The following is a 20189-nucleotide window of genomic DNA, read 5'->3' on the forward strand; positions in this document are numbered from 1 at the left end:
CAGACAGAGGTCGCCCGGCACTTCAGTGTTCATCATTCGACCATTTCCCATTTGAGTCAGCGTTACAGACAGACAGGGAGCACCAGGGATCGTCCACGCCCTGGTCAGCCTCGAGTCACGACGCCAGTTCAGGATCAGCACATCAGGCTAGCTCACCTCCGTGACGGATTCCTGACACCCTCAGTCACTGCTGCTGAGACCCCTGGACGACATAGACCCAGAATCTCCAGCATGACGGTCCGAACATGGACCAACTGTCACTTTGAATTTTTTTATTGTGAATTAATTCTTGAGTTTGAAAATAAATGTCCTTTATCGATGTTTCAAGATGTGTGTGCATTACATACAATATCATAAATTTCAAATATATGCATGGATCTAAAGTGATATCGTGTTGAATTCCATTGTGCGTTTTTAAAGTTACTTAGTATAGAATATAGAGCTGATTTTCTTAATAAGTAAGGAATACTTCATTACAGCGCAAACCCTTATAGGAAAAGAATCAACGATAGGATGGTGTGATGCGGCCCAAACGCGTAATGAAATTTCATTCCCTTTATTAAAGGAGAACTGAAGTCATTTTTAAACTTGCTTTATTTCTTAATTAACGTGTTATTCAATTACGGTTTCGGTTTTAGTAACCTTATATCGTGACTCGTATTGGCAAAATCCTTTTTCCGCTTCCCGTTGAGAGTACGTCATGCGCATTCTGGCTGCCGCTTCTCTGCTCTTTTTTTTGTGTAGTTTGATGTTTTTGTTTGAGTGTTTTGTCCGCCGGTTGCGGTGTAGCTCCGGACCCAGTTTTGGGCGTCGGTTCCCTCCAGGCCTTGGTTTGCCATGGGTGATGCCTGTACTCCTAGCCATGGACTGCAGTGAGCTCGTTGCTCATTTTAACATCGGGGTTGTCCAGCGCTCTGTGCTTGTTGCTCGGTGGCGTCACGGCGGCTGTGCAGGCAGTTTGGGATGTACTGGTGCTCTGCGTGGCGATGCTTCTGTGCTCGTTTTGTGGATCCATGGCGTGGTGTTCTGAGTGACGTTGCCAGCAGCGTTGCGGTGGCTGTGCGGGACTTGTTTCGTGCGCCTTTTGGTGGGACTGTGGCTGCTACACCATTGGAATGACATCCTGACCTCTATTTGGTGGACTTACTTTATATATCATTATCTCTAGCTGCTTTATCCTGTTCTACAGGGTCGCAGGCAAGCTGGAGCCTATCCCAGCTGACTACGGGCGAGAGGCGGGGTACTCTATATATAAGGCACTATATATATATATATATATATATATATATATATATATATATATATATATATATATATATATATATAATTAAATATGATACTTATCAGTCTGTTCGGTTTTTAGCCGTGTGTTGAATTTAGTTTATTTGGTCCACGGCAGGTGTCGCTTATCCGCACGATCTTCATGCGACTTGTGCGAGACTTCGAAACGTGACGCGTCAGCCAGGTGTCAGTGCCGCCGTTTTGAAAACTGTTTTTTCCAAACTAAATATTGCACAAAAACGAGTTTAAATGACAATTACTGCCTACTTTTTTCAAACTTTTCTGATTGATTTAAAAAAAAAAAAACTTCTGGCTTGATTACATCAGCATTCGAAAGAGGGCGCGAGCGTCTTGACAACGCTGGTAGATGTTGGTGACTTTGATTTCCGCTGTACGTTTTACTTCCGTCCTACGATGTCTCGCACAGGTCTCAACGAATCTCGTTTACGGCCATCGCTTTGACATATGGACTGATGTATTACAGAGCATATTTCAAACACTCATAACTTGCTATAGCAGTGACAAAATAGCGATCAAACCTGCATTCTGATATTTAATAAAATGAGAAATAGAATTTTGATGATAAAAAAAATTTGCCTTCAGTTCTCCTTTAAACAATGACCTACTTTTTATCCATGTTGCGCACGTTCCGGTTATCATTTACATTACACACCATCATGTTCCTATGAAACCTCACACTGCAGATGTTTCCCGTTTTAGAATTTACAATTTTACCTCCGATTGTCACAAAGTGCCGACATTGGAGGCTCCTTCCAAAAATTCTAACGTGCTTTTTCAAACCTGTTTATATGGAGCGTCCGGCGAGTCCCGATGCAATCTGTTACTCTAGAAACCATAAAGTATTTATCATAGGTGCATTAATATAAAACACTGAAAAAAAATTAGTGGCGTTAAAAGGAATTTGCATTAAACCTCGACAGTCCTAATCACGTTGGGGAAAACGATCCAATATCATACATCTGTGAACGTCTAGGATTAGCAGTTAATTTGAAAGTGAAATTAGAGTCAGGGGTTTTCAATCAATGGGATGACAATCAGGTGTGAGTGGGCACCCTGTTTTATTTAAAGAACAGGGATCTATCAAAGTCTGATCTTCACTACACATGTTTGTGGAAGTGTATCATGGCACGAACAAAGGAGATTTCTGAGGACCTCAGAAAAAGCGTTGTTGATGCTCATCAGGCTGGAAAAGGTTACAAAACCATCTCTAAAGAGTTTGGACTCCACCAATCCAAGATCACAAAGGACCCCAGGGTAACTCCTAAGCAACCGAAGGCCTCTCTCACATTGGCTAATGTTAATGTTCATGAGTCCACCATCAGGAGAACACTGAACAACAATGGTGTGCATGACAGGGTTGCAAGGAGAAAGCCACTGCTCTCCAAAAAGACCATTGCTGCTCGTCTGCAGTTTGCTAAAGATCACATGAACGAGCCAGAAGGCTATTGGAAAAATGTTTTGTGGACGGATGAGACCAAAATAGAACTTTTTGGTTTAAATGAGAAGCGTTATGTTTGGAGAAAGGAAAACACTGCATTCCAGCATAAGAACCTTCTCCCATCTGTGAAACATGGTGGTGGTAGTATCATGGTTTGGGCCTGTTTTGCTGCATCTGGGTCAGGACGGCTTGCCATCATTGATGGAACAATGAATTCTGAATTATACCAGCGAATTCTAAAGGAAAATGTCAGGACATCTGTCCATGAACTGAATCTCAAGAGAAGGTGGATCATGCAGCAAGACAACGACCCTAAGTACACAAGTCGTTCTACCAAAGAATGGTTAAAGAAGAATAAAGTTAATGTTTTGGAATGGCCAAGTCAAAGTCCTGACCTTAATCCAATGGAAATGTTGTGGAAGGACCTGAAGCGAGCAGTTCATGTGAGGAAACCCACCAACATCCCAGAGTTGAAGCTGTTCTGTACGGAGGAATGGGCTAAAATTCCTCCAAGCCGGTGTGCAGGACTGATCAACAGTTACCGCAAACGTTTAGTTGCAGTTATTGCTGCACAAGGGGGTCACACCAGATACTGAAAGCAAAGGGTCACATACTTTTACCACTCACAGATATGTAATATTGGATCATTTTCCTCAATAAATAAATGGCCAAGTAGAATATTTTTGTCTCATTTGTTTAACTGGGTTCTCTTTATCTACTTTTAGGACTTGTGTGAAAATCTGATGTTTTTGGTCATATTTATGCAGAAATATAGAAAATTCTAAAGGGTTCACAAACTTTCAAGCACCACTGTATTTCAACTCAGGTAGGCAGAAAGAAGATGGCTGTTCACCTTCGTGAACAGATTGGCATACTAAATAATCTGTGCAAATTCTGGGTGTCCTAACATTTCCTGCGGGTCACACGCCCTCACACATCTCATATTTCAGCCTAATAAACCCCACCGGTCATATTTACGCTCATTAAGGAGAAGTCAAGGAACTGGCTCTTAGATGTAATGCTGAGTGAGCGATACGCACTCCTCACTCCTCCACCCCGACATCACAGACAGCTGACATGCTGCAGACCTCCAATTAATTTTGCCGTCCTGATCAGCATTTTAACGAACCTGCTGCTGGGAGACATCCAAGCCTCTGGCTCAGATTTGCTGCAGTTTCAACCTGAACCGTTTCACCACCTGAGATGCGACGAAGCATCGTTTAATCTCCTCCCTTTTAAATCTTACCGTTAGTCCTCTCGGTTTGTTTGCTGCCCCACTTGTTAACGATCCACTCCCTGTAGTCGATCACTTCCTGGGTGACTTTAATGATGCGTCCCAAAGTGCTGTGGCAAAACGGTAAAAAGGAAACCCATTACAAAAACACTGAAACAAAGTGCGAGTGCTTATAACCTTAACACGGTCTTCATCGTGCAGGAAGAGGAGTCCTAAAAGAGCAGCGTGATGGTGTTTGACTCACCTGTCGCTGTCCTTGTTGGGGTAGGAGTTTGCGAGAGGTGACACTGCATGGCTGAGGACGATGTAGGCGTAGTCGAACACGTGTTTCACCTGCATGGCGCCGTACGAACTCCTGCCCACATCGTTACCTGAAGCAGAAAGGAAGGAAAAGAAAATGCCGCAATCATTACTAGAAATTAGTGAATCCACTGGACTGCTATAAAATCACTCAATCGTTTCATGAAGTAGTTGTTTTTCCCCTCACCTCTGTTGTTACACGCATACTGAATTCCTTCCACTGATAAATACAGGGTTAACCTCTAAAGAGACTCCAAATCTATCATGATGAGAGTTTTTACCGTTCCTGATTATCAGCTTGAATTTCTGCTCGTGTTCATTAAATTAACAAAATCCTATATGTAGGCAAAACACGGACAGGGTCACTGATGCAGAACATCGCTATTACATAGCATTGTGCGTGTGTGTGTGTGGTGTACACCATCTGGCATGGTGTATTTTAAGAAGGAAGAAGAAAAAAAAGTTTGAGCAGGTTACATCATTACCTCGGACACAGCCCCCTCTTAGCCCAGCATAAACTATCATCATCCTCGGGTGGGGAATGGTATAGAATAGAATTGAATATCTTTATCATTGTAACATGTATAACAAAACTGGAGTGCAATCCTCATTAGTGCTAAACAAACTAATAAAAGGATTTAAAACTAAAACTATATAAAAATTATAAAAAAAACAGTCAAACTCACAGAGACAACAAGTAAACTAACAAACGAACAAACTAATATTAAAAAAAAAAACTAAAAACACTAAAAATTATAAAAACAAACCCCACACACACACACACAACTACATTCAACCAGAAACACTGCACAAATCCCTTATAGCATAGTATTTAAAAAAAAAAAAAAAAAAGGATGGACGCTAGCTAAGCAGTTTAGTGAACCCTGACCTGATGTGTTGAATTTAGAGCTGTTGGGCAGAAACTGTTCTTGAGTCTATTTGTTCTAGCTTTGATGGCCCTATAGAGATCTTGCAGTCACGTGACCGGAAAGTACACAACCGCCATCGTGTCGGTCAAAAACACTGCTGAATACTGCTGCACTCGTGTACAGAATGGATCAATTTCAACCGACGGACTACACGGCTCATTTTTCTAATGAACAGATAACTAGATATATGTCTAAAATAAACGATCTACAGATTTGTGACCCTTATGGCTTACCGGACGGAGTTTTCATGACCGGATTTTGAACTGCCAGCGGAATACCCGGACGTGTATGATTACCTCATCAACCTTCCCTCGCTGTTCAGTGGTGAAGCACTGCGTGCTTATAAATCTCTGCACAGTTATCTTTACAGAAATTCAGGATTTGTCAGCGACTCAGATGTGGCATCTTGTAAACAAGAATCCTCATTGGACGGGTAAGTCACTTAAGTATTGAGTATAGCACTGACCAGCCGATTATAGAATAGAATAAGGTAATTCCAGCTGTAATTCCAAATCGTCCGTCTTGTTTACCATGGATCTGGCGTTGGAGAGGTAGAGGCTTAGCAGTGGAGGTTTGAGTAGCTGTTTTCTGAGCTTAGTCAACAGGCCGGCTCTGCAGCCTCACTTTTGCTTCGGCTCCCGGCGCGCCTCCTTCGCTTTGCTTCCGATAACAATCCACGGAGACCCTGCTGGTCTCGCAATCTGGTCTCGTCCAGAATGTTTTTTTTTTTTTTTTCTCGTCCGGAATGTTGTGCATGCGATGGAAATCGCTACAAACCGTCATTTTCTGCTGGAAACCAATGTCCAGTAAGTCCATACGGTTGTAGTGGATATTGAAGTCCGGTACAGATGAACAACACGCAAAAATACACACAAAAACCATAAAAAACGTGCACAGGTAGGGAGAGCTTGTAGCCGCAGCCGTTGTAGTAGAATTGTATATAGTAGGGTTTTCCAGAAGAAAAGGTAGAAGTAAAAGCAGAAGTAGAACCAGAAGTAGAAGGCGGAATATGGCGTTTGACCGACACGATGGCGTCTGTCACAATCTGGATCGGCTGTGACGTCACATGCAAGATCTCTATACCGTCTGCCTGATCGGGGCGGAGCTTGGGGGGGGGGGGGGGGGGGGGGGGGGTTCTGGGGTGCCCGTAACCTCCCCCTTTTGTCGGACCATACATTTTTTCAATCACTGCATAAATATATTCGAAAAGCGCCCACTGTCATTTTTTTTTAACTAGACTGTCACCTTAGCCTCATTAGAGTTTCTATAACCTTATATGGACTTCCTGTGGTTTGGGCGCAAAAACCCAGTTCTGCGCAACGCGATCGCACTGGAAAGCATGGTCAAGCTGCCAGTGTAGCTGCAGTCTTTTTAGTTGTGAATTACGAGTGTTAATAAATTCGCCATGTCAAAACAAGCAAAACTTTCCTCCTTCTTTCGACGTGAAGAGAGGTAAGCGATTCATTTTATATTATATATAAAAATATAACAGGAACATCTGCAACCAGTATGGAATAGAAGTACCCAAGTCCCAATGGGCCATACCACAGAAGGTGGCTGAGAACAACAGGGCCAAGGTTCTGTGGGACTTCAGCTTCCAGACTGACTAACAGATCCTGGCTAACCAACCGGACATAGTGGTGGTGGACAAAGAGCAGAAGAGGGTGGTGGTGATAGATGTGGCGATCCCAGCTGACGCCAACATCAGGAAGAAGGAACATGAGAAACTTGAGAAGTATCAAGGGTTGAAAGAGCAGCTGGAACGGATGTGGAAGGTCAAGGGCTGCGTGGTCCCCGTGGTAGTGGGGGCACTTGGGGCAGTAACCCCCAAACTGGGAGAGTGGCTCCAGCAAATCCCAGGAACAACATCTGAAGCCTCAGTCCAGAAGAGCGCAGTACTAGGAACATCGAAGATACTGCGCAGAACCCTCAAACTCCCAGGCCTCTGGTAGAGGACCCGAGCTTGAGGATGACATGGATACCACCCCCCCGCCGGGGGTGAGAACGAGATTTTTATAAATAATTTTTTTTTTTCCATCCAAGTTGCATTTTGTGGCTTCGGAGCCAAGTTTTAGTGCCGTTTCTAGAACACAACATCAAGAAAACGTAGAAGAAACAGCAATGATGGAAGAGCCGGTTTCTAAGCTGCCTAAAACTAGCAATGGGAATTTATTTTTTGTGACATATTTTTCATAGTTCTATTAGAGTACTAAGTCAGGTTTTTTTTTTTTATGATAAAACAGACTCGAAACAAAATGAAACCGTTTGCAACATGAGATGAAAGAATGACGCAAAGACCGCATTATTTTCTCAAATGTATTTTTTCCATTTACAAACCTGCGGGTATGGACTCAGGTTTCCAGTCAGCGTGTGACCCCACCCCCCCTTTTGAAAAATCCTAGCTACGCCCCTGCTGACGGTAGTAGCTCAAACAGTGTGTGACCGGGGTGAGATGTGTCCTTTAGGATGTTAGCCTAAATGGTTTAAATGCTTGATGTAAATGTAATGGAGATTTTAAATCAGCACCTGGAAGAAGAGGGTCCTCGATGCAGAGCATAGACGGCCTGTAGCCATTGCTCATGGCCTTCATGATGTCCTCTTTGGCCATGTAGGCCCCGCCATTCTTTATCCTGATGCCCGTTTTCAGGTAGTTAAAATGGCGGCCGTACAGCTCGAAGAACTCGATGAGCAGAACGCCAAGGTTCGTGGTGGGAGTTCTGGCGTCGATTCGGGGGTGGAGCTACGACAAGAACGAACGGACAGATTAGTGGTGAACGTAAAGCCAGTTCTCACACCTCACACGCAGCCCACTCCACCCAGCATGTGGTCCAAAGCAAAAACCTACAGTGAGGTCTGTATGAGAGTTCGCTACCATAAACTGCTTTAGAACTGTACATCCACACGAGCAAGTGGCTTGTGTTGGTGTTCGTTTGTCTGTGGTGGTGTAGGTGTCCAGTATTTCTCATATTCAGACAGGAAACCGTAGTAGCTACAGATAGCTTCTAACCCTGACTAGTCAGACAAATTAAATAAAGCACTCATCATTGTGAAAAAATGTTTTTTTTTTAAATGTACATGTTCGCTATTTTAACAAATTGGAAAGCAAGCTAGCTATAATAGCTATATACATGCAGTCGAGGCACTAATGCTCACTACGACTTCCTACCAAGCTTTATTTTTTCCTCATAATGTCTCTACACACGTTTAATCAGACGTTGCGTTTGATGAACGGATGAAAACATTTTTCCTTCACTAATTGTGAAGGAATTCAAGTGGGAGACTTAAGACACGTTGGACATCACTTAAATTACCATTACACAGGGTTTTCATTAGTATGGAAAACAGATGAAATGTGAAAAGTAACATTAGGCCGGAGGTCATGGGGGAATTCGAAAACGAATTTCGCAATTTCTAACAGCCAATCGTTCGCTCTCGCCATGGTCCATCCGAAATAGAAATTCAACCATGCGGGAACCACGTGATGTACTAGAATTTAATACGCGTTAAAGGATTGGATGATGTAAGAAGGATTAGCCAATCGGTTCCCACCTTTTATCTAGTCACATGTACACAGCCTCAGCAACTAAACGGAGCGCAAGTAACGGCGTTCCTTATCAAATAAGTCCGACGAGAAAAGTTCGAACAATTACGGGAAAAATTGCATTTGGCCAAAACACAACTGATTCAGACGTCGTTACAATCGATGATTTCGATCGGCAATCAGTTACTAATGAAAACCCTGATTACAAACAAATGAAGAGCTCTTTTCCAAAATGCTATAAATTAGGTATGTTAACTGATGACCGTTTGACCGATGGTTGACCGAATCAACGTCAACTGGTTAATTTTTTTTTGGTTGTCGGTTAAAAAAAAAATAAATCAATCGTTTTGAAGCTGCCGATTTTGGAGTGGAGAACCTGGAATTCTGTGTTGTAAACGCTTGGGGCGTGCCATGCGGTGTACTGTAAGGACGACAGCTGACAAATCAGAAACACCCATTCAGTCATGTCCCGCCCTCCCGCCCCAGTTGAAGACAGTGGACACGCGGTGAAAGGAAAAAAAAAAAAAAAAGTGTAGACACAGGCTTTTTAGCGTACAAATTACTTTTTTTTTTTTAAATTATTATTAGAAGGCACATGGAGTTTAGTCCTGCCTTGGCCAGTGCATTCTGAAAGTATGTTTCAGTCTGTAGCCAACAATGCATGTTACTGCAGATCATATCTCTCCACACAAACTAAAGGCGCAGATGCCGACTTTTTCACGGCTGAATCGTGCAGATCCGATTTTTTTTTTTTGGGGGGGGGCGCTGGAGTGTCTGAATAATTTCACCACTCCAACGCCCCCCCCCCCCCCCCCAAATAAATAAATAAATATCGGATCTGCACGATTCAGCTGTGAAAAAGGCGGCATCCGCCAAAAGGTGCGCCGTTTGCATCCCTGTTTAAACTCACAGGTTAACCGACTTTAACCGGCTAATGAGGCTCGGTGGTCGGTCAAGATTTTTTTTTAGTTTTCGCCATCCCTACTATAAATCCATTTTGATTGTTTTGAGAAAAATGACAAACTACAGAGACCCAAAAATTCCCCCCAAAAACACCTCATTCCTCGGATTAAAATGGTTTATTAGAAAAATCTGAACATGTCCAACTACAAACTTCAACATTTTGGTTGATTACATAACTAAAACTAAATATTTTTTCCTCCAAAATGATATACATCCATAAGTTCTAACTTTTTTCCAAATCGCTATAAATCCAGGAACTCAGTTTTGCCTGATTAACTGCTGTGTTTTCACCTACTGTATCAAAAGCCTATGTTCCAACCTTGCAGGACGACATTAATCAGCATGGGTGCAGGTAAATATCAGAGTTCCTCGCTGGATGTCCAGCGTCACAAAAACGACCACCCCGTCCTCTCTTCTCTTCATTATCCACTTTTTTCTGATGACGTTTAACAGTTATCGTCAGCAGATGAAGCAAAGCCCTGTCCTGCTCAGTTTTGACAGGCTTGTCATAAAATTTGTGAAAATTCATGGCCAAATCTTCAGGAGTCAGCTTGTCTGCATGGCATCGCTGTGCGTTACGAGCTGCAATGCGTGTACAGGCTAGTGCTGGAAACAGTCCGCCACCAGAATGGCGAATTTTCTTGTTTTTTCCCGCTTTTAAGGTTGTCTGTGTTTAATCTACCACCTGGTGAAATCATCACCTGCTCATCAGAGCCATTGAAGAATTATTCATTTTGTACGTGAAATCCACGGCGAAATTCCTAAAGCGTGGGTGCCATCATGTTGGATATCCATTAGCACGCCGATTAGTCGAGAGGTGCTATCACGGTTTGCGGAAAAAATGGGAATGATCAGGAGTGTTCCATACACAGGGGTTTATCGCGATTTGGTAAAAGACAAAGACGGAATAACAAATGGGGATCGGATCTTGAAATGTTGGCACTGCCAAGTCATTTTTTTCCCCAAATCTGAAGCTTATCTCGTTTTGGAAAAAAGAGCTCTTCAAATACAAATCACTGTTATTATTCAAGGATATTATAGGCTACTCGGCCAAATGTTTGTGGACACCTGACCATTCTACCCATCGAGGTTCTCCTTCAAACTGCTGCCACAAAAGCAGAAGCACAGAAATGGTCTAGAACGTCTCTGTATTTCCCCTTCACTGGAACTAAGAAGCCCAAACCTGTTCCAGCACGACAATGCTCCTGTGCACAAAGCTCACGCCATGAATACATGGCTTGCCATGGAAGAACTCAAGGGTCCTGCACTGAGCCTTCTGGGGAAGGTTCGGTGTCTACAAACTCTCTTACTCGTTACCAACCATCAGCTGATATGGAACTAGAACAAATCCCACCTTCAGTAAATAATAAACCCTTCGTTAATTTGTTATTAAAAATAAAACACACGTTCCTCATGCATGACTGTTACACACCCCTTGATACCAACCTGCAGGAAGCTGATGACCATCAGGATGAGGCTGTAGGAGCTGATGCCTCCAGTAAAGACCTCGTTCAGGTCCCGCTGCAGGAGGAACTGCTTCAGCACGAAGATCAAATAAGGCAGCACGGTATACTTCTGCCAAGGAGGAGAAGAAAAACGACGCTTCAGAAACCCACACAGCAGAATAGACTTAGCTCACATGAGACCGATCCATCTGTTCAGAGCAGCAGGAACATTTTGGCTCCGATTCCAGACGGGAAGAGGCGCGACAACAGAAAACTGGCACGGTTAAGAAAAATAAATAAATAAAAAATAAATATTTCACAGGCACAACGTACAACTCCGTCGTGTATCCTTACTTCACTTCCTCGCTTTTCAGCAGTTATTGGTTCAGTACTGGGAAATGCCAACAGACAGTCAGCGTGTTTCGTGCTTCAAATGCTGGCTCCATTTAATATATCCTACCTGTTCGAGAAGCAAGCCAAGTGTTATGAATAGAGGTGTGACGATTCAGTTTTTTCACGATTTTGGTCTTCTGATTCGATTCACGGTTCACATTTTTTTGTCCTCTATTTTATAACTGATGCAAATCATTGACATTCTGTTAACTATCAGCTTAGAAATGTACAGCAATTAAAAAAAAAAAAAAAAAGTCGTGTTGCCTTTGTAGTCTTTATTCAGACTCGAGTCCCTCCATTGACTTTAAACGTAACTACGAATGTATCACAATTCAGTCATTTTTGGCACGTTTTAATTTTCAAAACACTAACAAAAGCAACAAAAACTTGATGACTTTTGTCTCAATCTTTTAAAAACACAAAAATACAGTCACTTGTGTTCAAGTGAACGCTACCTCTTGAGACACAACATTCATAAGAGACACGGAGATTGTAAGAAATGCCGCCAAACTGGGCTTTTAAAAGCCAGTGGCTTCAGGAATTCCTAGTCGTCCGCCATGTTGTTCATAAAGCGACGTGCCATCTCACGAGATTGCTATAGCAAACACAAACATGGCTGCGCCCACGTACAGCTCCGGATCCCGACTCGAATATTTAATCTCAAAATTATGCCGTTTGTCGAAATTTGTTATGCACCTCGGGTTATCGGGATGGAATTAGGTATCGTTAGGGAACTGTCAGTGAATTGTGATTCATTACACTTCAATCGATTTTTGAATCGCGGATTGAAACGGATCGATTGATTGACACACCTCTAGTTATGAAGAAATGACACAATGAGGTTATAACAGCATTTATTATATCGACATTCACTGGATATGAGCAATCGTGTGCTCTAATAGCCTCGTAGCAGAGTGGCCAATCAGCTCATATACCGCGAGGAGAGAAAAACAAAATGGCGGCACGTGTTGCTGAACCAACCGAGGACTAAATAAGAACTACTCAAAAATGAAACAAGGCTTTATTTTGATATTGATCGACCACAGACTTTTAAATCTGTGTGTGTAAAATGTCATACATGTCGGCCAGTCTCCACTCTCGGCACCAGTTTGTGCTGCTTTTATAGTTTGTATACTTCTAGGCCGTTTTTTTTCTCTCTTCTAATAAGTTTTATTTATTTATTTGTTTATTGTACTATTTAAATTTTGTAATTTTGCGGGACCTCTGGTCTTGGAGCTTATTGCTCTGTTGATGCCGTTTAATCGGCGAAGTTTATAAACAAATAAATAAAAATAAAATAAAAAAAAACCCACCAAAACGAGTGCTCCAAGAGCACAATATCCCCCACTGGCAATTATGCCAGAACTCTGGTAAAATGCGACTGAATTGAACAAAATTGCAATATACGTATTACCAACATGTACCAAAGAATCCTGCCAAGTTTGGTGAAATCCCTCCACTAAGTGTGAGAGGAGTTGATTTCAGAAGAACCTACACCCTCGTGAAATTGTCAAAGTACAAGTTATTTAATCAAGGGTCAAAACTTTGGGAAAATTTTCACATATGAAATTCAAGTCGCGATATGCGTATTACCGTCATATAACAAGGGCTTTTACCAAGCTTCGAGAAATTCTTCCAAAAATCCTAAGAGGAGTTGATGTCACAAGGCGAGCACACCTTCATGAAATTGGGAAAGTATAATTTTGTTAATCAAGGGTTCTCTTGAACTCTGGTAAAACGTGACCCAATTTAACAAAATTGCAATATGTGTATTACCGACATATAACAAAGAATCCTGCCAAGTTCGGTGAAATTCCTCCAAAAACTGTGAGAGGAGTTGATTTCAGAAGGTGAGCACCTTTCCCGGGACAGACGGACATCGCCACGACATAATCCCTCTTCGGGCCTTTCAGCCAGCGGGGGAGAATAAAAATAGTAAGGGAAGTTGGTTTCAGAAAGCAAGCACACCTTGATGAAATTGCCAAAGTACAAGTTTGTTAATAATCGAGCGCATAACTCTGGGAAAATCTGCCCAAATTAAACAAAATTTCAATCTGCGTATAACTGTCATATAACAAAGCCTTCTACCAAGTTTGGTGAAATTCCTCCACAAATTGTGAGAGGAGTTGACTTCAGAAGAGCGTACACCCTCATGAAACCGTCAGTTATTTAATCAAGGGTCAAAACTCTGGGAAATTTTTCACAAACGAAATTAAATCGCGATATGCGTATTACCGTCATATAACAAGGCCTTTTACCAAGCTTCGAGAAATTTGTCCAAAAATCCTAAGAGGAGTTGACGTCAGAAGCCGAGCACACCTTCAAGAAATTGGGAACGTACAAGGTTGTTATTTGAAGGGCTGGAACTCTGGTAAAACGCAACTGAATTGAACAAAATTGTAATATGCATATAACAAGGCCTTTTGCCAAGTTTGGTGAAATTCCTCCACAAATTGTGAGAGGGGTTGACTTCAGAAGAGCGTACACCCTCATGAAACCGTCAGTTATTTAATCAAGGGTCAAAACTCTGGGAAATTTTTCACAAATGAAATTAAATCGCGACATGCGTATTACCATCATATAACAAGGGCTTTTACCAAGCTTCGAGAAATTCGTCCAAAAATCCTAAGAGGAGTTGACGTCAGAAGCTGAGCACACCTTCATGAAATTGGGAAAGTACAATGTTGTTATTTGAAGGGCTGGAACGCTGGTAAAATGCAACTGAATTGAACGAAATTGTAATATGCGTATTACTGACATATAACAAGGCCTTTTGCCAAGTTTGGTGAAATTCGTCCAAAAATTGTGAGAGGAGTTGACTTCAGAAGAGCGTACACCCTCATGAAACCGTCAGTTATTTAATCAAGGGTCAAAACTCTGGGAAATTTTTCACAAACGACATTAAATCGCGACATGCGTATTACCATCATATAACAAGGGCTTTTACCAAGCTTCGAGAAATTCGTCCAAAAATCCTAAGAGGAGTTGATGTCAGAAGGCAAGCACACCTTCATGAAATTGGGAAAGTACAAGGTTGTTATTTGAAGGGCTGGAACTCTGGTAAAATGTGGCTGAATTGAATGAAATTGTAGTATGCGTATTACTGACATATAACAAGGCCTTTTACCAAGTTTAGTGAAATTCGTCCAAAAATTGTGAGGAGTTCATTTCAGAACACAAACATTCTCTCATGAAATTATCAAAGTATAATTTTGCTAATCAAGGGCTGTAACTCTGGTAAAATGCGACCCAATTTAACAAAATTACAATATGGGTATTACTGACATATAACAAAGACTCCTGCCAAGTTTGGTGAAATTCTTCCAAAAATTCTGAGAGGAGTTGATTTCAGAAGGTGAGCACCATTCCCAGGACGGACATCGCCACGACATAATCCACCTTCGGGCCTTTCAGCCAGCGGGGGATAAAAAGCAACAAAATATGGAATGAAAGTATTTGATGGTAAGAACTTTTTTTTTTTCATTTTTCCAAGAATGTTAACTTATTCAGTTTCAGAAAACCACGCTGGATTCACCAATCAATAAACAGAACCACCTCCTGTCACAAGCACCAATCTTCAACTTCCATAACTGTAATGTTAACATCTACAACTCTTCTTAACCGATCGATGAACTTTGAGCACTTTCACTTTTTACAAAGTCCGAAGTTTAATTTTTTCAATAAAGATGCGTTTTTATTGATTGTTGATGTAAATCTTGTCAAATTTTAGTACTTTTTACTCCGCATGTACACAACTTGTCACATGTCCGTTAAGCGGAAATTAAGTTTTTAATTTATCAAATTTGCAAAAAATTAAAAAAAAAAAAAAACGCTCCGTTTCTCAAAATCCACTGAAAGTGCAGAGAATAAAACAGGAATTCCACTCAATCTCGTCATGCATGGCGGTTTATAGCCGACTCGGCGCGGTCTGCTCACATATGACTCGATTCCGTGGAATTATTAATTATGTACTGGAAGCGTCAGTAATGACAGGAGACAAAATCTACAGACTGCATTCCTCTTAAACACACATTACACATGTGGCGAGGGATAAGGAGTGGGCCGTGGTATTAGCATGAACGCTGAAGTTTTGGAAGCTGATCTGTGAGTAGAGTGTAGAGACGACGGCAGCCGGAGAGCTGGATGGACTAAAGCGCTGCTGCATCGCTCGGTTTAGGTAGAGATGAAGCCAAGGCTAAATCCCAGCAGGTCCTCAGCTAGCATTGTGGGTAACGGAGGATACCATTAAACCAACATTAAGGGAAAAAAAGTCAACTCCGCTTTATCGAATGGCACCGAAGATGACATTTTAATAAACAATTACTCTATGAATATGCAAATCTTACTTTAATCACCTTAGTGCCTTTGATCAAGAACCTCAGGTTTATGATCCATTTGAATTGATGAGAAAATGCATTTAATAAATAAACTTACCTTCACGTAATCTTTGATGAAGCGAGCAGCTTTGACTCCAGTCTCCACATTGAAACTGATGTCCACTTTGACCTCCGTTTCCTGATCGGTCAATTTAATAATTGGTACCTTCAGTAAAAGAAATCAAAAGATCACTTTTTTTTAATTAAAAAAAAAAAAAAAAAGAGAGGAATTTCCATCCTTTAAAAAAAAAAAACAACCATAAGGGTGACACTGATGGTGGAAGTAAGTGGACGTTGTGTGTGTGTGTGTGTGTGTGTGTGTGTGTGTGTGTGTGTGTTCTCTCCTCACCGTAGCTTTGTCAAGTACTTTGATAGAGAATGGCTCGGCCACGTTATTTTTCCGGAGGGCCTGCTCCAACTGCTGCAGAGGAGGTCTGTCCCATTTCCCAAACACCACCAAGTCAATGTCACTGCACAGCGCACAACAACACACCCAGATTAACCCTTTCAGAGACCTTACAGCAGCAAGATACGAGACAAAAGGCCCAAGTTCGAGCTTGCTATGCAAAATGTCCCATCAGCAGATCCAGCCACGCTGATCTCCCAGGATAACGTTATTGCGTAGGGGTTAAGTGTATAAACGCCACAATAAAAGCAAAAACACACCACTGTAGTGCTCAAAATGCATCAGAGTACTGGGAGAAAACCCACAGCACTTCAGACACTCCTCCAGTCTCATCCACTGTGGTCTGAAATCTGACCAACGGTAAGAAAAGTAGGTGAAGGTTTCTGTATAAACGTGTTTAACATTGATGGAAGGAGTCTCCAGTGTCAGTGCACTCAAACAGTACGTTTCTTTACGAGAGAAGACTTTATGCTTTCTTGGTGACATGACAGGCTCCATATTTAGTCTTATTAATTTTGAGAGAGAGAGAGAGAGAGAGAGAGAGAGACAGGCACACATACAGAGAGAGAGACAAGTACACAGAGACACAGATACACAGAGACAGACAAAGAGAGAGACACAGAGACAGACAAATACACACAGAGAGAGAGAGAGACAGACAGACAGACAGAGATAGACACAGATACACAGAGAAAGAGAAAGAGACAGACAGACAGACAGACAGACAGAGATAGACAGATACACAGAGAAAGAGACAGACAGACACAGACAGACAGACACGGATACACAGAGAAAGAGACAGACAGACAGACACAGAAAGACAGACACAGACAGACAGAGAGAGACACAGACAGACACAGATACACAGAGAGAGAGAGACAGACAGACACAGATACACAGAGAGAGACAGACACAGATACACAGAGAGACAGACACAGATACACAGAGAGAGAGAGAGAGAGACAGACACAGACACACAGAGAGACAGACAGACAGATAGAGAGACAGACAGACAGAGAGAGAGACAGACAGACAGAGAGACAGACAGACACAGAGAGAGAGACACAGAGAAAGAGACAGACACAGAGAGAGAGACAGACACAGAGAGAGAGACAGACAGACAGAGAGCGACAGACAGACAGAGAGAGAGAGAGAGAGACACACAGACAGAGAGACAGAGATACACAGAGAGAGAGAGACAGACACAGATACACACAGAGAGAGAGACAGACAGACAGAAAGAGAGACAGAGAGAGAGAAAGCATGAGAGAGACAGACACAGATAGACAAACAGAGAAAGAGAGACACAGAGCAAGAGACAGACAGACAGGGGGAGAGAGACAGGCAGATAGGAACAAAAAGACACACACGCGCGCGCACACACGCGCGCACACACACACACACACGGAGAGACAGACAGACAGAGAGAGCCAGACAGACACTGAGCCTACACACTAACTCACCTGGTTGGGAGGTAGAGTCCAGTGCTAAAGCTGCCAAATATCTGAACCTGCACAAACAGATTAAATGAAAACATAAAAAGCATGAGACATAAACTAGTTCAACACAATTCTCAGATTCTGGATTAAAGAATAAAAGCTGTGCCCTGTCTAATGGTGCGTTCACACCAAATGCGGCTCGAGCGTGAAAATTCGCTCTGGCTGCTCAACCAACAACGCTGGGAAGTTCGTGGACGCTCCGTGATGGAGATGAAACAGGCGGCTACAGGGTCGTTCGGAATGCTTCGCCTTGCAAACTTTATTTATCGGGGCTGCAAAGCAAAACACATCAACTGGCATCTTTGTTCCAGCTGACCACAAGCAAGTTATAAATTAACCTCGGGAAACCTTAAATGTGAAGGTAAGAAATCAAATCCGTAAAGGAGAATAATGAACAGTTATGGCCATCACATGTTTGGTAAGAAAATAAACCAACGACAGGCTAATTAATAGCCGTGCGTGTGGATGTTCAGTGCCAAGTCAAATTTCAACATGCTGTTTATTCTTTTATTTATGTCTCTGTACACAGGCAGGAACACGTCATAAGTAATGGGCGCAACCCGCCACCGCAATTATTAAACTCCCCTTCATGGTCGGCTACTTGGGAAATAGTTTTGAACAGAACTCACGTTTAGACAACTGTGTTCTCGCGCTGCTGCTCGGCGCTGAGAGACACTGGCTCACAGAGAAAACGAACGACTTCTGATCACCGACGCTCTCGCCGCGTTTCGTGTGAACGTAGGGTAAGACTGCTGTGGCTTCTGACTCCTCCAGACCCAATATGAAAGAACCTTGCTGCCAGCTAATGCAGCTGTTTTGGTGCAACCAGAAGGTTTTCATCTAATGTTCAATCCACACGAGCTCACTTGCGACATCCAACTGAGAACATGGATCAAACTTCAGACAGCTGGCGAGACGGCATAAAAATGTTTGGTGTTGAAATATCTTTTAAAAAAAGATCACCCCAAATATGGTTCTCTGCTTCAGAGGCTGCTCCAGATGGCTATCGAGATTTCTCTCAGGTTACATTTTGTCCCGAGATGCATTCAGGTCTGGATGAAAGCACTCAACGAGAAAGAATAAAAATGAGTTGCTGTTTAACCAAGAAAAACAGAATTACTGATATGGTGATGTTTTCTCCAAGACTGTTGCGACCTGGGAAAACTCCCGCTACTCCCAATCAGGATCAAAACCAAGTTGAGAACAAAATTAAGTATAGTTAGGCTGGAGCAGCTTATCAGACAAAGCTACGAAAAGTTAGATCGTCAGGAATTTGACTTTGATGCAGCAGCAGACCGATTCTTGCAGGCCCCTAGACGTCTGTAATCTTTGTGTAAACCAAAGAAACTCAGTTCCCGTTCTTTCAAAGTTAATTTTAATTTTTGAGTAGTTTGGTCAAACTATTATGGATGACAGTCAGTGACAGACATTCTGCGATTTAATTTGTGCCACGTAAAATAGAATACTGTTGGGTTTTTTTTTATTAAATACTGTAACTAGATCAAAAGATTATATACAATTCATTGCTGTTTATTTTCTTTTCACTTTTGTTACCAAATCAAACACCATACATACATCTGATACATTCAGGAGTGAAACTGAAAAAAAATACAAAGTAAAAATATGCAATATTTCTGATCAAAAATTACACGCCTGAAAATGTCCTAGAATGCAGGAAATGAAGTCTAAATTTCAAAAATTTTCTGGGGGGGCATGCCCCCAGACCCCCCTAGAGGGACTTCGCGCCTGCGGCGCTCATCAGAATTATATAAAATATTATTTTTGACTGGTAATTTTCTTTTTCTGCCCAATACCCTACTGGGTCATAATGTGCTTTATTCTATCCACATTCACTGGATATGAGCAACTGCATGCTCTGATTGGCTACTCTACTACTAGGCTATCAGCTCATATACCATGAGTAGAGAAAAACAAAATGGCGACGTGTGTTGTTGAACCAACCGAGGACAAAATAAAAACTCAACTTGAAAACAACCCCCCCCCAAAAAAATACATGTTATTTACCAGCTGGGAGGTCCGTATGGTGAAATACCGTGACCGAGGTCTTGAAAGTACTGAGCGATGCCCTCTGGTCCGAGGTCAGTATTCAAGGCCGAGGTCACAGTATTTCACCATACGGACCGACCTTAAGCTGGTAAATAATATATTTATTTTTTTCTTTACCAAATTCTAACAGAAAACGAGAGCGCCCGAAAGGGAAAACCGAGCCGAGCTGCCATTTTGAATCCTCATTCACAGCTGTAATGCAAATGGCTTCCTCCTCGGTATACAAGTGCACTTCCATGGCAGGGAAAAAACTACATTTTGCCGCCTATGTAGTCCCCTATTTATACAAAACTGAG

The 20189-nt window shown here is 42.1% G+C and overlaps 1 protein-coding gene across 3 annotated transcripts in view; it reads right to left on the minus strand.

Moving 5' to 3' along the window:
• Positions 1 to 20189, minus strand: part of tent4a (terminal nucleotidyltransferase 4A) — a 62319-nt gene that overhangs the window by 12544 nt on the left and 29586 nt on the right. For all 3 annotated transcript variants that reach the window (XM_060904683.1, XM_060904685.1, XM_060904684.1), the window contains exons 3-9: positions 17791 to 17837; positions 16271 to 16391; positions 15980 to 16087; positions 11154 to 11282; positions 7730 to 7943; positions 4219 to 4345; positions 3987 to 4084 (exon numbers count right to left, since the gene is read on the minus strand). In XM_060904683.1, coding sequence (XP_060760666.1) covers positions 3987 to 4084; positions 4219 to 4345; positions 7730 to 7943; positions 11154 to 11282; positions 15980 to 16087; positions 16271 to 16391; positions 17791 to 17837 — 844 coding nt within the window. The remainder of the gene's footprint in view (positions 1 to 3986; positions 4085 to 4218; positions 4346 to 7729; positions 7944 to 11153; positions 11283 to 15979; positions 16088 to 16270; positions 16392 to 17790; positions 17838 to 20189) is intronic.

The sequence above is a fragment of the Neoarius graeffei genome, chromosome 22, assembly GCF_027579695.1.
Source record: "Neoarius graeffei isolate fNeoGra1 chromosome 22, fNeoGra1.pri, whole genome shotgun sequence".
NCBI lineage: Eukaryota > Metazoa > Chordata > Actinopteri > Siluriformes > Ariidae > Neoarius > Neoarius graeffei.